The following is an 18681-nucleotide window of genomic DNA, read 5'->3' on the forward strand; positions in this document are numbered from 1 at the left end:
CTCTACAGAGCGGTGACTCGGGCCTCATCTTTTATACTTACTAACCGCTACAGACAGGAAGTAGCTGCTTCAGGAGACGGCGCCTCTGGCAGGCAACGGCTTGGTACTGCAGCTTCTCCCATCCCCTAGGTCTTGTGCTGCCGGTCCTGATAGAGATCACACTGTTACCTGTAATCTTCTTTTCATTGAATGTTTTGATATATTTGAAGGCAGAAATAACAGTTATATTTCACAAGGAGACTTTTATTCAGTGATCATTACAGTAATAAGAAGGTTCATGGGGACAATTCAGGGTCGCTGCTCTGGGAGTAAACCAGGATCTTCTCTTCCTTCTATCCACAATACTTTTCTTCTATGGATCAAGCTCACAGGTCACCTCAGGTACATAGAATTTGGGTGTTTGGATTCCGGATTCGGAATTGACTCTACCCACAGAAAATCTCTCTATTGACTGTTCACTGTCTGTGAATAACTGTTGGGTTACATTTTTTCTGTGAATTAGAATCTGGTTTCTTTTCTGTATGAATTCTCCGAGTTTCAAAATTTGATCAAATTATAAAACATTTTTAACATGTAGATCAAAAAGGCTTCTCTCCTGTGTGACTTCTCAGATGATTAGCTAGATCCGGTATACTTGAAAAATATTTTTCACATTTTGAACACGAATATTTTTGCTTGTCTTCAGCGTGCTTTTTCAGATGTCTATTAAGACTTGATTTATTTATCAAAGTTTTCCCACATTCTGCACATGAATACGACCTCTCTTCTGTGTGAGTTTTCTCATGATCTGTAAGTTTGCCTTTAGTAATAAAACCTTTCCCACATTCTGAACATGAATACAGCTTCTCTCCTGTGTGACTTCTTAGATGATTAGCCAGATCCAATATGCTTACAAAACATATCTCACATTTTGAGCACAAATATTTCTGTTTATCTTCTGTGTGCTTTTTCAGATGTGTATTAAGACCTGATTTATTTATAAAAGTTCTCCCACATTCTGCACATGAATACGACCTCTCCCCTGTGTGGGTTTTCTCATGATCTGTAAGTTTGCCTTTAGCAATGAATCCTCTCCCACATTCTGAACAAGAATACGGTTTCTCTCCTGTGTGATATCGCTGATGCTTAACCATATCTGATTTATTTGTAAAACCTTTCCCACATTCTGAACATGTAAACGGTTTCTCTCCTGTGTGAGTTCTCTCATGTATAACAAGACTTCCTTTACTTCTAAAGCTTCTCCCACATTCTGAACATGTAAACGGTTTCTCTCCTGTGTGAATTCCCTCGTGTTCTGTAAGGTATGATTTACTTGAAAAGCATTTCCCACATTCTGGACATGGATACATCTTATTTCTTGTGTGAATCTTTATGTGTGGATAAAGGTTTGACCTATCTGCACTTGTGGTAACCATCTGTGATTGATCAGAAATTTTCTCATAATTGGGGGGATTATATGATGGATCTGTACTGTGAAGTCCTGGAGGTACATTGATGGTAATGAGGTTTTCTCCCGAAGAGGGCTGCACAATATCTTCATCTTCTACTTTATCATTTACCGATAGCATGAAGTTTCCCTCAGAGGTCTCATGGGGATTTTCTGAAAGGATTAAAATAGATTTAACAATAATAATAAACGTTATTTGTATAGCGCCAACATATCCCGCAGCGCTTACATAGACAGGGGGGGATACAGAAAGACAAAAGTACAAAAATGACAGAACCACGGTTACATAGTAATCAGTTGATAGGAACAATAGGGGTGAGGGTCCTGCTCCAACGAGCTTACATACTACAAGTAATGGGGTGATACAGAAGGTAAAGGGCTGGAGATGTGCGCGGTATGGTGGAGATGTGCGCGGTATGGTGGAGATGTGCACGGTATGGTGGGGTAGAGATGTGCACGGTATGGGGGGTGGAGATGTGCACGGTATGGTGGGGTAGAGATGTGCACTGTATGGTGGGGTGGAGATGTGCACTGTATGGCGAGGTGGAGAGGGAGGGATGCTATACACATAGATAATGGTCAAACATTTAGCCGTGTGACGGCAGCAGCGGTATGACTGCAGGGGCAGTTGATGGTGGCTAGCAGGAATTGCAGCCAATAGGTTAGGGAGCATATTATCAGGCAGCGTACAGAGGGGTTTGGTTTAGAGGATGTGGTATGCCTCCCTAAAGAGGTGCGTTTTTAGAGCACGCCTGAAGTTCTGCGAGTCCTGGATTGCTCGGGTAGCCTTTAGTAGTGCGTTCCAGAGGACCGGTGCTGCTCTGGAGAAGTCTTGGAGGCCGGAATGAGAAGTTCATATTAAAGGGGCGCTCAGTCTGCTTTCGTTAGCAGAGTGGAGAACCTGGGCTGCGTAATGGATTGACATGAGGGAGGCAATATAGGGGGGCGCTGCACTGTGGAGGGCTTTGTGGATGAAGGTAGCGAGTTTAAATTGTATTCTGTGTTTAACGGGCAGCCAGTGCAGTGACCAGCACAGGGCAGAGGCATCCGAGTAGCGGCTGGACAGGAAGATAAGCCTGGCTGCCGCATTCAGGATGGATTGGAGAGGGTAGAGTCTGGTGCGGGGAGGCCGATCAGCAACGAGTTGTAATAATCAAGCCGAGAGTGGATAAGGGCGACAGTGAGCGTTTTTAGTGTGTCTGCGGTGAGAAAAAGGGCCTATTCTGGCAATGTTCTTGAGGTGCAGCTGAGATGTTCGGGCGAGAGATTGGATGTAGGAGGTGAAGGAGACATCGGCGTCGAATATGACTCCAAGGCAGTGGGCATGCTGGGAGTTATGCTGCCACACACTGAGATGGAGATGTCAGGATGAGGTCGGTTACTAGAGGGTGGAAACACCAGCAGGTCAGTTTTAGATAATGTTCAGTTTTAGGTAGAGAGGACATAGTGTTAGAGACAGTGGACAGACAGTTGGTGATGCTGTGGAGGAAAGGTGCAGAGATGTCACGGGAAGAGGTCTATAGCTGGGTGTCGTTGGCATAGAGGTGGTATTAGAGGCCAAATCTTCTGATGGTTTGTCAAATAGGGGCTGTGTAGATGGAAAAAAGGAGAGGGCCGAGGGGAACCGCAATAGCAAGGGGAAGAGGAGAGGAAGTAGAGCCAGCAAAGGAGACGCTGAAGGAGCGGTCAGATAGGTAAGAGTAGAACCAGAAGAGGGAAATGTCCTTTAGGCTGATAGAGCCAAACATACTGAGGAGGAGTTTGTGGTCAACAGTCTCGAATGCTGCCGAGAGGTCGAGGAGGATCAGTAGGGAGTAATCGCCCCTTGATTTGGCTGTCAGGAGGTCGTTTATCACCCTTGTAAGGGCAGTTTCTGTCGAGTGTAGGGGTCGGAAGCCAGACTGTAGGGGGTCGAGAAGAAAGTTTTCTGATAGGTAACTTACAAGACAGGAGTAAACCAGGCGTTCTAGTAGTTTGGAGATGAAGGAGAGATTAGAGATGGGTCGGTAGTTGGCAGCATCAGTCGGGTCAAAAGTCAGCTTCTTTAGCAGTGGAGATATGATGGCGTGTTTGAAAGAAGAGGGAAAGATGCCAGAGGTCAGAGAGAGGTTGAATATAGTGGTGAGATGGGAGATAACCACTGGGGAGAGGGATCGGAGGAGGTGTGAGGGGAGGGGGTCGCTAGCGCAGGTGGTGGGGCGAGCAGAGAAAAGCAATTTGGAGACTTCTTCGCTGTGGTCTGAGTACAGATGCAGTATTGATGAGACTAGGGTCAGGGCTAGTCTGGGATTGGGAAGTTATTTCCTGACGGATGTCATCAATTTTCTTTTTGAAGTAACCAGCCAACTCTTTAGCACTGAGATCCGTCACCGGGGGCTGCGGTTTATGGCTGAGAAAAGAGTCGCTTAGGGTTGTGGGATAGTAAGGAGACGAGAGAGGTGAAGTAGACTTGGTGGCGTGGTGGACGGCGAGGTTGTAGGTTCTGAGCATGAATTTGTAGTTGAGGAAGTCTGCAGATGTTTGCGACTTTCTCCACATCTGTTCAGCACTTCTCGAGCACCACAGGAGGAAACATGTTTGAGGCGTGAGCCAGGGATGCCGTGGTCGGCATCGAATAGTTTTGGTCATGGGGGGGGGGGGGGGGGCGCCGCTTCATCCAGGGCATGTTTGAGAGCGGTGTTGTAGTGAGCGGCAGCCAGGTTAGGGGTAGGAGAGGAGAGAGATAGGGGACAGAGAGGACTGTAGGGATTCAGCAAAGTCCTTGGTGTGAACGGCCAGAAGATTCCTGTAGGTACTGTAGGTAGGTGGGTCTGGAGAGATGTTAGGGAGCTTGACAGAGAAAGAGAGGAGGTTATGATCCGAGAGCGGGAGAGGGGAGTTAGTGAAGTTGGAAACAGAGCAGAGCTGGAGGAAGACCAGATCCAGAGTATTGCCATCCCTGTGAGTGGGAGAGGCTGTGAGTTGAGAGAGACCAAGGGAGGAGGTGAGCGAAAGAAGCTGAGAGGCAGATGGGGAGTTGGGGTCATTAGTGGGGATGTTAAAGTCACCTAAGATGAGGGTTGGAATTTCACAGGATAGGAAGTGGGGGAGCCAGGCAGGAAAGTGGTCCAGAAACAGGCGAGGAGCACCTGGTGGGCAGAAGATAACTGTTACTCGCATGGACAGCGGGCGGAGAAGCCGTAGCACATGCATCTCAAATGACAGAAAGGTGAGTGAGGGTACCGGAGGAATGACCTGGTAGGTACATTGCGGAGAGAGAAGAGACCCCTCCTCCTTCACCACGTCTTACAATCATTAAGGGGTCTGCTAACAGCCAACAGATCTATCTATCAATCCATCCATCCATATTTGTCCACTGTTTTATAAAAGAGAAATTCAGTGATAGCAAATAATTTTTAATATGATCTGTGGCTCTTTGATAGATAGATAGATAGATAGATAGATAGGAAATAGATAGATAGATAGATAGATAGATAGATAGATATGAGATAAGAGATAGATAGAAAGATAGATAGATAGATATATAGATAGATAGATATGAGATAGATAGATAGATATGAGATAGATAGATAGATATGAGATAGATAGATAGGAGATAAGAGATAGAAAGATAGATATGAGATAGATGGATATATATGAGATAGATAGATATAGATGGATAAGTAGATAGATAGGAGATCGATAGATAGATATAGATGCATAGATAGATAGGAGATAGATATATAGATAGGAGATAGATAGATAGATAGATAGGAGATAGATAGGAGATAGATAGGAGATAGATAGGAGATAGAGAGATAGATAGAAATATATGAGATAGATAGATAAATAAATGGATAGATAGATAGATAGATAGATAGATAGATAGATAGATAGATAGATAGATAGATAGGAGATAGATAGGAGATAGAGAGATAGATAGAAATATATGAGATAGATAGATAAATAAATGGATAAATAGATAGGAGATAGATAGATAGATAGATAGATAGATAGATATGAGAGAGGTAGATATTAGATAGATAGATTTGAGATACATAGATAGACAGATAGATAGATAGATAGATAGATAGATAGATAGATAGATAGATATAGATGGATATATATGAGAGATAGATATAGATGATAAATAGATAGATAGGAGATAGATAGATAGATAGATAAGAGATAGAAAGATAGATATGAGATAGATGGATATATATGAGATAGATAGATATAGATGGATAGATAGATAGATAGATAGATAGATAGATAGATAGATAGATAGATAGATAGATAGATAGATAGGAGATAAATAGGAGATAGAGAGATAGATAGAAATATATGAGATAGATAGATAAATAAATGGATAGATAGATAGATAGATAGATAGATAGATAGATAGATAGATAGATAGATAGGAGATAGATAGATAGATAGATAGATAGATAGATAGATAGATAGATAGATAGATAGGAGATAGCTAAATAAATAGATAGATAGATAGATAGATAGATAGATAGATGATAGATAGATAGATGATAGGAGATAGATGATAGGAGATAGATAGATAGATAGATAAATAGGAGATAGATAGATAGGAGATAGATAGATAGATAGATAAATAGATAGGAGATAGATAGATATGATATAGATAGGAGATAGATAGATAGATAGGAGATAGCTAAATAAATAGATAGATAGATAGATAGATGATAGATAGGAGATAGATAGATAGGAGATAGATAGATAGATAGATATGAGACAGATAGATATGAGACAGATAGATATGAGATAGATAGATATGAGATAGATAGATAGATATGAGATAGATAGATAGATAGATAGATAGATAGATAGATAGGAGATAGATAGATAGATGATAGATAGATAGATAGATAGATAGGAGATAGCTAAATAAATAGATAGATAGATAGATAGATAGATAGATAGATAGATAGATAGATAGATAGATAGGAGATAGATAGATAGATGATAGGAGATAGATAGATAGATAGGAGATAGATAGATAGGAGATAGATAGATAGATAGATAGATAGATAGATAGATAGATAGATAGATAGATAGATGATAGATAGGAGATAGATAGATAGATGATAGATAGATAGATAGATAGATAGGAGATAGATAGATAGATAGATATGAGACAGATAGATATGAGATAGATAGATATGAGATAGATAGATAGATATGAGATAGATAGATAGGAGATAGCTAAATAGATAGATAGATAGATAGGAGATAGCTAAATAAATAGATAGATAGATAGATAGGAGATAGATAGATAGATAGATAGATAGATAGATAGATATGAGACAGATAGATATGAGATAGATAGATATGAGATAGCTAAATAAATAGATAGATAGATAGATGATAGATAGGAGATAGATAGATAGGAGATAGATAGATAGATAGATATGAGACATATAGATATGAGACAGATAGATATGAGATAGATAGATATGAGATAGATAGATATGAGATAGATAGATAGATATGAGATAGATAGATAGATAGATAGATAGATAGATAGATAGATAGATAGGAGATAGCTAAATAGATAGATAGATAGATAGATAGATAGATAGATAGATAGATAGATAGATGATAGATAGGAGATAGATAGATAGATGATAGATAGATAGATAGATAGATAGATAGATAGATAGATAGATAGATAGATAGATAGATAGGAGATAGCTAAATAAATAGATAGATAGATAGATAGGAGATAGATAGATGATAGGAGATAGATAGATAGATAGGAGATAGATAGATAGGAGATAGATAGATAGATAGATAGATAGGAGATAGATAGATAGATAGATATGAGACAGATAGATATGAGATAGATAGATATGAGATAGATAGATAGATAGATATGAGATAGATAGATAGGAGATAGCTAAATAGATAGATAGATAGATAGGAGATAGCTAAATAAATAGATAGATAGATAGATAGATAGATAGATAGATAGGAGATAGATAGATAGATAGATAGATAGATAGATAGATATGAGACAGATAGATATGAGATAGATAGATATGAGATAGATAGATAGATAGGAGATAGCTAAATAGATAGATAGATAGATAGATAGATAGATGATAGATAGGAGATAGATAGATAGATGATAGATGATAGATAGATAGATAGATAGATAGATAGATAGATAGATAGATAGGAGATAGCTAAATAAATAGATAGATAGATAGATAGATAGATAGATAGATAGATAGATAGATAGATAGGAGATAGCTAAATAGATAGATAGATAGATAGGAGATAGATAGATATGAGACAGATAGATATGAGATAGATAGATATGAGATAGATAGATATGAGATAGATAGATAGATATGAGATAGATAGATAGGAGATAGCTAAATAGATAGATAGATAGATAGGAGATAGCTAAATAAATAGATAGATAGATAGATAGATAGGAGATAGATAGATAGATAGATATGAGACAGATAGATATGAGATAGATAGATATGAGATAGCTAAATAAATAGATAGATAGATAGATGATAGATAGGAGATAGATAGATAGGAGATAGATAGATAGATAGATATGAGACAGATAGATATGAGACAGATAGATATGAGATAGATAGATATGAGATAGATAGATAGATATGAGATAGATAGATAGGAGATAGCTAAATAGATAGATAGATAGATAGGAGATAGCTAAATAAATAGATAGATAGATAGATAGATGATAGATAGGAGATAGATAGATAGGAGATAGATAGATAGATATGAGACAGATAGATATGAGACAGATAGATATGAGATAGATAGATATGAGATAGATAGATATGAGATAGATAGATAGATAGATGATAGATAGGAGATAGATAGATAGATGATAGATAGATAGATAGATAGATAGATAGATAGGAGATAGCTAAATAAATAGATAGATAGATAGATAGATAGATAGATAGGAGATAGATAGATAGATGATAGGAGATAGATAGATAGATAGATAGGAGATAGATAGATAGGAGATAGATAGATAGATAGATAGATAGATAGATGATAGATAGGAGATAGATAGATAGATGATAGATAGATAGATAGATAGATAGGAGATAGCTAAATAAATAGATAGATAGATAGATAGATAGGAGATAGATAGATAGATGATAGGAGATAGATAGATAGATAGGAGATAGATAGATAGGAGATAGATAGATAGATAGATAGATAGGAGATAGATAGATAGATAGATATGAGACAGATAGATATGAGATAGATAGATATGAGATAGATAGATAGATATGAGATAGATAGATAGGAGATAGCTAAATAGATAGATAGATAGATAGGAGATAGCTAAATAAATAGATAGATAGATAGATAGATAGGAGATAGATAGATAGATAGATAGATATGAGACAGATAGATATGAGATAGATAGATATGAGATAGCTAAATAAATAGATAGATAGATAGATGATAGATAGGAGATAGATAGATAGGAGATAGATAGATAGATAGATATGAGACAGATAGATATGAGACAGATAGATATGAGATAGATAGATATGAGATAGATAGATATGAGATAGATAGATAGATATGAGATAGATAGATAGATAGATAGATAGATAGGAGATAGCTAAATAGATAGATAGATAGATAGGAGATAGATAGGAGATAGATAGATAGATAGATAGGAGATAGATAGATAGATAGATAGATATGAGACAGATAGATATGAGATAGATAGATATGAGATAGATAGATAGATATGAGATAGATAGATAGATAGGAGATAGCTAGATAGATAGATAGATAGATAGATAGATAGATAGGAGATAGATAGATAGATAGATAGATAGATAGGAGATAGCTAAATAGATAGATAGATAGATAGATGATAGATAGATAGATGATAGGAGATAGATGATAGGAGATAGATGATAGGAGATAGATGATAGGAGATAGATGATAGGAGATAGATGATAGGAGATAGATAGATATGAGATAGATAGATATGAGATAGATAGATAGATAGATAGATAGATAGGAGATAGATAGATATGAGATAGATAGATAGATAGATAGATAGATAGATAGATAGATAGATAGATAGATAGATAGGAGATAGCTAAATAAATAGATAGATAGATAGATAGATAGATAGGAAATAGATAGATAGATGATAGGAGATAGATAGATAGATAGGAGATAGATAGATAGGAGATAGATAGATAGATAGATAGATAGATAGATAGATGATAGATAGGAGATAGATAGATAGATGATAGATAGATAGATAGATAGATAGATAGATAGATAGATAGATAGGAGATAGCTAAATAAATAGATAGATAGATAGGAGATAGATAGATAGATGATAGGAGATAGATAGATAGATAGATAGGAGATAGATAGATAGGAGATAGATAGATAGATAGATAGATAGGAGATAGATAGATAGATAGATATGAGACAGATAGATATGAGATAGATAGATATGAGATAGATAGATAGATATGAGATAGATAGATAGGAGATAGCTAAATAGATAGATAGATAGATAGATAGGAGATAGCTAAATAAATAGATAGATAGATAGATAGATAGGAGATAGATAGATAGATAGATAGATAGATAGATAGATATGAGACAGATAGATATGAGATAGATAGATATGAGATAGCTAAATAAATAGATAGATAGATAGATGATAGATAGGAGATAGATAGATAGGAGATAGATAGATAGATAGATATGAGACAGATAGATATGAGACAGATAGATATGAGATAGATAGATATGAGATAGATAGATATGAGATAGATAGATAGATATGAGATAGATAGATAGATAGATAGATAGGAGATAGCTAAATAGATAGATAGATAGATAGATAGATAGATAGATAGATGATAGATAGATAGATAGATAGATAGATAGGAGATAGCTAAATAAATAGATAGATAGACAGATAGGAGATAGATAGATAGATGATAGGAGATAGATAGATAGATAGGAGATAGATAGATAGGAGATAGATAGATAGATAGATAGATAGATAGATAGATAGATAGATAGATAGGAGATAGATAGATAGATAGATATGAGACAGATAGATATGAGATAGATAGATATGAGATAGATAGATAGATATGAGATAGATAGATAGGAGATAGCTAAATAGATAGATAGATAGATAGATAGGAGATAGCTAAATAAATAGATAGATAGATAGATAGATAGATAGATAGGAGATAGATAGATAGATAGATAGATAGATAGATAGATAGATAGATAGATAGATATGAGACAGATAGATATGAGATAGATAGATAGATATGAGATAGATAGATATGAGATAGATAGATAGATAGGAGATAGCTAAATAGATAGATAGATAGATAGATAGATAGATAGATAGATAGATAGATAGATGATAGATAGGAGATAGATAGATAGATGATAGATGATAGATAGATAGATAGATAGATAGATAGATAGATAGGAGATAGCTAAATAAATAAATAGATAGATAGATAGATAGATAGATAGATAGATAGATAGATAGATAGATAGGAGATAGCTAAATAGATAGATAGATAGATAGGAGATAGATAGATATGAGACAGATAGATATGAGATAGATAGATATGAGATAGATAGATATGAGATAGATAGATAGATATGAGATAGATAGATAGGAGATAGCTAAATAGATAGATAGATAGATAGATAGATAGGAGATAGCTAAATAAATAGATAGATAGATAGATAGGAGATAGATAGATAGATAGATAGATATGAGACAGATAGATATGAGATAGATAGATATGAGATAGCTAAATAAATAGATAGATAGATAGATGATAGATAGGAGATAGATAGATAGGAGATAGATAGATAGGAGATAGATAGATAGATAGATATGAGACAGATAGATATGAGACAGATAGATATGAGATAGATAGATATGAGATAGATAGATAGATATGAGATAGATAGATAGGAGATAGCTAAATAGATAGATAGATAGATAGGAGATAGCTAAATAAATAGATAGATAGATAGATAGATAGATAGATAGATAGATAGATAGATAGATAGATAGGAGATAGATAGATAGATAGATAGATAGATAGATAGATATGAGACAGATAGATATGAGATAGATAGATATGAGATAGCTAAATAAATAGATAGATAGATAGATGATAGATAGGAGATAGATAGATAGGAGATAGATAGATAGATATGAGACAGATAGATATGAGACAGATAGATATGAGATAGATAGATATGAGATAGATAGATATGAGATAGATAGATAGATAGATGATAGATAGGAGATAGATAGATAGATGATAGATAGATAGATAGATAGATAGATAGATAGATAGGAGATAGCTAAATAAATAGATAGATAGATAGATAGATAGATAGATAGGAGATAGATAGATAGATGATAGGAGATAGATAGATAGATAGGAGATAGATAGATAGGAGATAGATAGATAGATAGATAGATAGATAGATAGATGATAGATAGGAGATAGATAGATAGATGATAGATAGATAGATAGATAGATAGATAGATAGATAGATAGATAGATAGATAGGAGATAGCTAAATAAATAGATAGATAGATAGATAGATAGATAGGAGATAGATAGATAGATGATAGGAGATAGATAGATAGATAGGAGATAGATAGATAGGAGATAGATAGATAGATAGATAGATAGATAGATAGATAGGAGATAGATAGATAGATAGATATGAGACAGATAGATATGAGATAGATAGATATGAGATAGATAGATAGATAGATATGAGATAGATAGATAGGAGATAGCTAAATAAATAGATAGATAGATAGATAGATAGATAGGAGATAGATAGATAGATAGATAGATAGATAGATAGATAGATAGATAGATAGATATGAGACAGATAGATATGAGATAGATAGATATGAGATAGCTAAATAAATAGATAGATAGATGATAGATAGGAGATAGATAGATAGGAGATAGATAGATAGATAGATATGAGACAGATAGATATGAGACAGATAGATATGAGATAGATAGATATGAGATAGATAGATATGAGATAGATAGATAGATATGAGATAGATAGATAGATAGATAGATAGATAGATAGATAGATAGGAGATAGCTAAATAGATAGATAGATAGATAGATAGATAGATAGATAGATAGATAGATAGATAGATAGATAGATAGATAGATAGATAGATAGATGATAGATAGGAGATAGATAGATAGATGATAGATAGATAGATAGATAGATAGATATGAGACAGATAGATATGAGATAGATAGATATGAGATAGCTAAATAAATAGATAGATAGATAGATGATAGATAGGAGATAGATAGATAGGAGATAGATAGATAGATAGATATGAGACAGATAGATATGAGACAGATAGATATGAGATAGATAGATATGAGATAGATAGATATGAGATAGATAGATAGATATGAGATAGATAGATAGATAGATAGATAGGAGATAGCTAAATAGATAGATAGATAGATAGATAGATAGATAGATGATAGATAGATAGATAGATAGATAGATAGGAGATAGCTAAATAAATAGATAGATAGACAGATAGGAGATAGATAGATAGATGATAGGAGATAGATAGATAGATAGGAGATAGATAGATAGGAGATAGATAGATAGATAGATAGATAGATAGATAGATAGATAGATAGATAGATAGATAGATAGGAGATAGATAGATAGATAGATATGAGACAGATAGATATGAGATAGATAGATATGAGATAGATAGATAGATATGAGATAGATAGATAGGAGATAGCTAAATAGATAGATAGATAGATAGATAGGAGATAGCTAAATAAATAGATAGATAGATAGATAGATAGATAGATAGGAGATAGATAGATAGATAGATAGATAGATAGATATGAGACAGATAGATATGAGATAGATAGATATGAGATAGATAGATATGAGATAGATAGATAGATAGGAGATAGCTAAATAGATAGATAGATAGATAGATAGATAGATAGATAGATAGATGATAGATAGGAGATAGATAGATAGATGATAGATGATAGATAGATAGATAGATAGATAGATAGATAGATAGGAGATAGCTAAATAAATAAATAGATAGATAGATAGATAGATAGATAGATAGATAGGAGATAGCTAAATAGATAGATAGATAGATAGGAGATAGATAGATATGAGACAGATAGATATGAGATAGATAGATATGAGATAGATAGATATGAGATAGATAGATAGATATGAGATAGATAGATAGGAGATAGCTAAATAGATAGATAGATAGATAGATAGATAGGAGATAGCTAAATAAATAGATAGATAGATAGATAGGAGATAGATAGATAGATAGATAGATATGAGACAGATAGATATGAGATAGATAGATATGAGATAGCTAAATAAATAGATAGATAGATAGATGATAGATAGGAGATAGATAGATAGGAGATAGATAGATAGGAGATAGATAGATAGATAGATATGAGACAGATAGATATGAGACAGATAGATATGAGATAGATAGATATGAGATAGATAGATAGATATGAGATAGATAGATAGGAGATAGCTAAATAGATAGATAGATAGATAGGAGATAGCTAAATAAATAGATAGATAGATAGATAGATAGATAGATAGATAGATAGATAGATAGATAGATAGATAGATAGGAGATAGATAGATAGATAGATAGATAGATATGAGACAGATAGATATGAGATAGATAGATATGAGATAGCTAAATAAATAGATAGATAGATAGATGATAGATAGGAGATAGATAGATAGGAGATAGATAGATAGATATGAGACAGATAGATATGAGACAGATAGATATGAGATAGATAGATATGAGATAGATAGATATGAGATAGATAGATAGATAGATAGATGATAGATAGGAGATAGATAGATAGATGATAGATAGATAGATAGATAGATAGATAGATAGATAGATAGGAGATAGCTAAATAAATAGATAGATAGATAGATAGATAGATAGATAGATAGATAGGAGATAGATAGATAGATGATAGGAGATAGATAGATAGATAGGAGATAGATAGATAGGAGATAGATAGATAGATAGATAGATAGATGATAGATAGGAGATAGATAGATAGATGATAGATAGATAGATAGATAGATAGATAGATAGATAGATAGATAGATAGATAGATAGATAGGAGATAGCTAAATAAATAGATAGATAGATAGATAGATAGATAGGAGATAGATAGATAGATGATAGGAGATAGATAGATAGATAGGAGATAGATAGATAGGAGATAGATAGATAGATAGATAGATAGATAGATAGGAGATAGATAGATAGATAGATATGAGACAGATAGATATGAGATAGATAGATATGAGATAGATAGATAGATAGATATGAGATAGATAGATAGGAGATAGCTAAATAAATAGATAGATAGATAGATAGATAGATAGGAGATAGATAGATAGATAGATAGATAGATAGATAGATAGATAGATATGAGACAGATAGATATGAGATAGATAGATATGAGATAGCTAAATAAATAGATAGATAGATGATAGATAGGAGATAGATAGATAGGAGATAGATAGATAGATAGATATGAGACAGATAGATATGAGACAGATAGATATGAGATAGATAGATATGAGATAGATAGATAGATATGAGATAGATAGATAGATAGATAGATAGATAGATAGATAGATAGGAGATAGCTAAATAGATAGATAGATAGATAGATAGATAGATAGATAGATAGATAGATAGATAGATAGATGATAGATAGGAGATAGATAGATAGATGATAGATAGATAGATAGATAGATAGATAGATAGATAGATAGGAGATAGCTAAATAAATAGATAGATAGATAGATAGGAGATAGATAGATAGATGATAGGAGATAGATAGATAGATAGATAGGAGATAGATAGATAGGAGATAGATAGATAGATAGATAGATAGATAGATAGATAGATAGGAGATAGATAGATAGATAGATATGAGACAGATAGATATGAGATAGATAGATATGAGATAGATAGATAGATAGGAGATAGATAGATATGAGATAGATAGATAGGAGATAGCTAAATAGATAGATAGATAGATAGGAGATAGCTAAATAAATAGATAGATAGATAGATAGATAGGAGATAGATAGATAGATAGATAGATAGATATGAGACAGATAGATATGAGATAGATAGATATGAGATAGATAGATAGATAGGAGATAGCTAAATAGATAGATAGATAGATAGATAGATAGATAGATAGATAGATAGATAGATAGATGATAGATAGGAGATAGATAGATAGATGATAGATAGATAGATAGATAGATAGATAGGAGATAGCTAAATAAATAGATAGATAGATAGATAGATAGATAGGAGATAGCTAAATAGATAGATAGATAGATAGGAGATAGATAGGAGATAGATAGATAGATAGGAGATAGATAGATAGATAGATAGATAGATAGATATGAGACAGATAGATATGAGATAGATAGATATGAGATAGATAGATAGATATGAGATAGATAGATAGATAGATAGGAGATAGCTAGATAGATAGATAGATAGATAGATAGATAGATAGATAGATAGATAGATAGATAGGAGATAGATAGATAGATAGATAGATAGATAGATAGATAGATAGATAGATAGATAGGAGATAGCTAAATAGATAGATAGATAGATAGATGATAGATAGATAGATGATAGGAGATAGATGATAGGAGATAGATGATAGGAGATAGATGATAGGAGATAGATGATAGGAGATAGATGATAGGAGATAGATAGATATGAGATAGATAGATAGATAGATAGATAGGAGATAGATAGATATGAGATAGATAGATAGATAGATAGATAGATAGATAGATAGATAGATAGATAGATAGATAGATAGATAGGAGATAGATAGATATGTAATAATACACATCTTCATTCATCACCATACTGACATCCAGGCAGACCTGGAACTAATTAGCTAATGGTTGCAGATGTGTAACTATTACAAGACACGCTCCATTCATCAGTACGCAGCCCACCTACTGGGCCTGAACAGTGCAAGCAGCTCATCACACTGTAGCTCAGTTATGACAAAGTGGACAGTTATATCATTCTGATAAGACTCTGATACGGACACATCGGATTACACAATTCCGTTCATACATGCAGCTGAATGAGCGTGTTACGATGCTGACATAGCTGATGTCATACAACGCTGGGACCTGCCGTAACTGTGCCAGAAAAACACGGCACGATTGTAGACCGCGCTACTCAATCATCGGGATATTATCACATGGAACAATAAGGGCGAACTGGTATATAATAATGTTGTAATTCATGGAACCAATTTACAGGCGCTGGTCAGACATACGGGCAGAGTCACACGCTCCTGAGATAACCTATCCCGATGGAACATGTTTATGCACGCAGTAGCGGAGTCTAATGTCCCCGCTGACATGGCTGCAGACGCCTGGACCCGCGAACTGGTGGAATATGTGATATAGTCCATGACGGCTTTTACACTTTAGGTCACAAAAGACTTTTGCTCTGTTGCCACTCAAACATGCTGGACTTGATCGGTCATGCTACGCCAGCCGGAATAACACAGGGGAACGTGCTGCCCAAAACGCGATCAGCACCATTGTTTCCCATGGCGTGGTCAAGTGAATGTACAAATGTAACTGTTCCCATTATACAGTGCTGTCCACATCGGTGTCATCATCCTATGACCCGTAGTGTTATATTGGTGACGTATACCTTATGTAATAACTCTATAATCCAGATTTATCGCACGTCGGTTATATATTCTGTGCGCTCCATGAAGCTTTAGAACACTTTGCATTTTGTCTGCTGTGTGTTCTCTATAACACAGTCACTGTCAGGCTATACAGAAAAGCTTATTAGGGGGGTGGAAATGCATTCTATATATTAACCCTTGTACTCATAATGGTATATAACATCCAGTCAGGCTATACATATAATAAAGCCTTTATTATCAGGAGTCCCACTGTATTCACAGTATCTCTCATGATGCATCACAGCCCCTGGAATGCGGAAGGGGCCCCCAGATGACACATCAAAGGGGAGGGTCAGAGGTCATGGGAAGGGGCGTGGCACCTGTCACTTTCCAAAAGGGGGCAGTTTGATGAGCTGTATGGATGCTATACTACTTACATTCGTCCTGAATGGTGCATGGAGAGGGCTCAGGGGCCAAGTCAACTCTCCACCCGTTGGCTGTTTCTGACAGCTCAGAGCTGCTGTAACCTCTTACCATCAGAGTGAGCTATAATCACAGCAGTTCATTACTTAGATGCCAAAGTGAAAACTCAACACATGTCTAAACAGCTAGATAGTAAGGAGGACTCCCCTCCAGCGCCCCGTTGGACCCCCCCCCCCCCCCCCGAGATGCAATTGTAGGGTGCTGCTGATGGGTTAGGATGGTAGCCCAGAGCGGAATAAATAATTCCAGTGCTGTCATGTGGGAATGCCTATTAACCCTTTCCAATGCAGTGTCAGCCTTCGTCAGCTCCAACGCTGTCCTGCATACTGTGACATACATATGGTGAACAGCCTCTGACATCGGAGCCCTGTCCTGCATACTGTGACATACATATGGTGAACAGCCTCTGACATCGGAGCGCTGTCCTGCATACTGTGACATACATATGGTGAACAGCCTCTGACATCGGAGAGCTGTCCTGCATACTGTGACATACATATGGTGAACAGCCTCTGACATCGGAGAGCTGTCCTGCATACTGTGACATACATATGGTGAACAGCCTCTGACATCGGAGCCCTGTCCTGCATACTGTGACATACATATGGTGAACAGCCTCTGACATCGGAGAGCTGTCCTGCATACTGTGACATACATATGGTGAACAGCCTCTGACATCGGAGAGCTGTCCTGCATACTGTGACATACATATGGTGAACAGCCTCTGACATCGGAGCGCTGTCCTGCATACTGTGACATACATATGGTGAACAGCCTCTGACATCGGAGCCCTGTCCTGCATACTGTGACATACATATGGTGAACAGCCTCTGACATCGGAGCGCTGTCCTGCATACTGTGACATACATATGGTGAACAGCCTCTGACATCGGAGAG

General features: G+C 35.3%; 1 protein-coding gene across 2 annotated transcripts in view; it reads right to left on the reverse strand.

Moving 5' to 3' along the window:
* Nucleotides 1-236: 236 nt before the first annotated feature.
* Nucleotides 237-18681, reverse strand: part of LOC136617321 (uncharacterized) — a 177770-nt gene continuing 159325 nt past the window's right edge. For both annotated transcript variants that reach the window (XM_066594249.1, XM_066594248.1), the window contains exon 13: nt 237-1600. In XM_066594249.1, coding sequence (XP_066450346.1) covers nt 579-1600 — 1022 coding nt within the window. In that variant the 3' untranslated portion in view covers nt 237-578. The remainder of the gene's footprint in view (nt 1601-18681) is intronic.

The sequence above is a fragment of the Eleutherodactylus coqui genome, chromosome 1 (assembly GCF_035609145.1).
Source record: "Eleutherodactylus coqui strain aEleCoq1 chromosome 1, aEleCoq1.hap1, whole genome shotgun sequence".
NCBI lineage: Eukaryota > Metazoa > Chordata > Amphibia > Anura > Eleutherodactylidae > Eleutherodactylus > Eleutherodactylus coqui.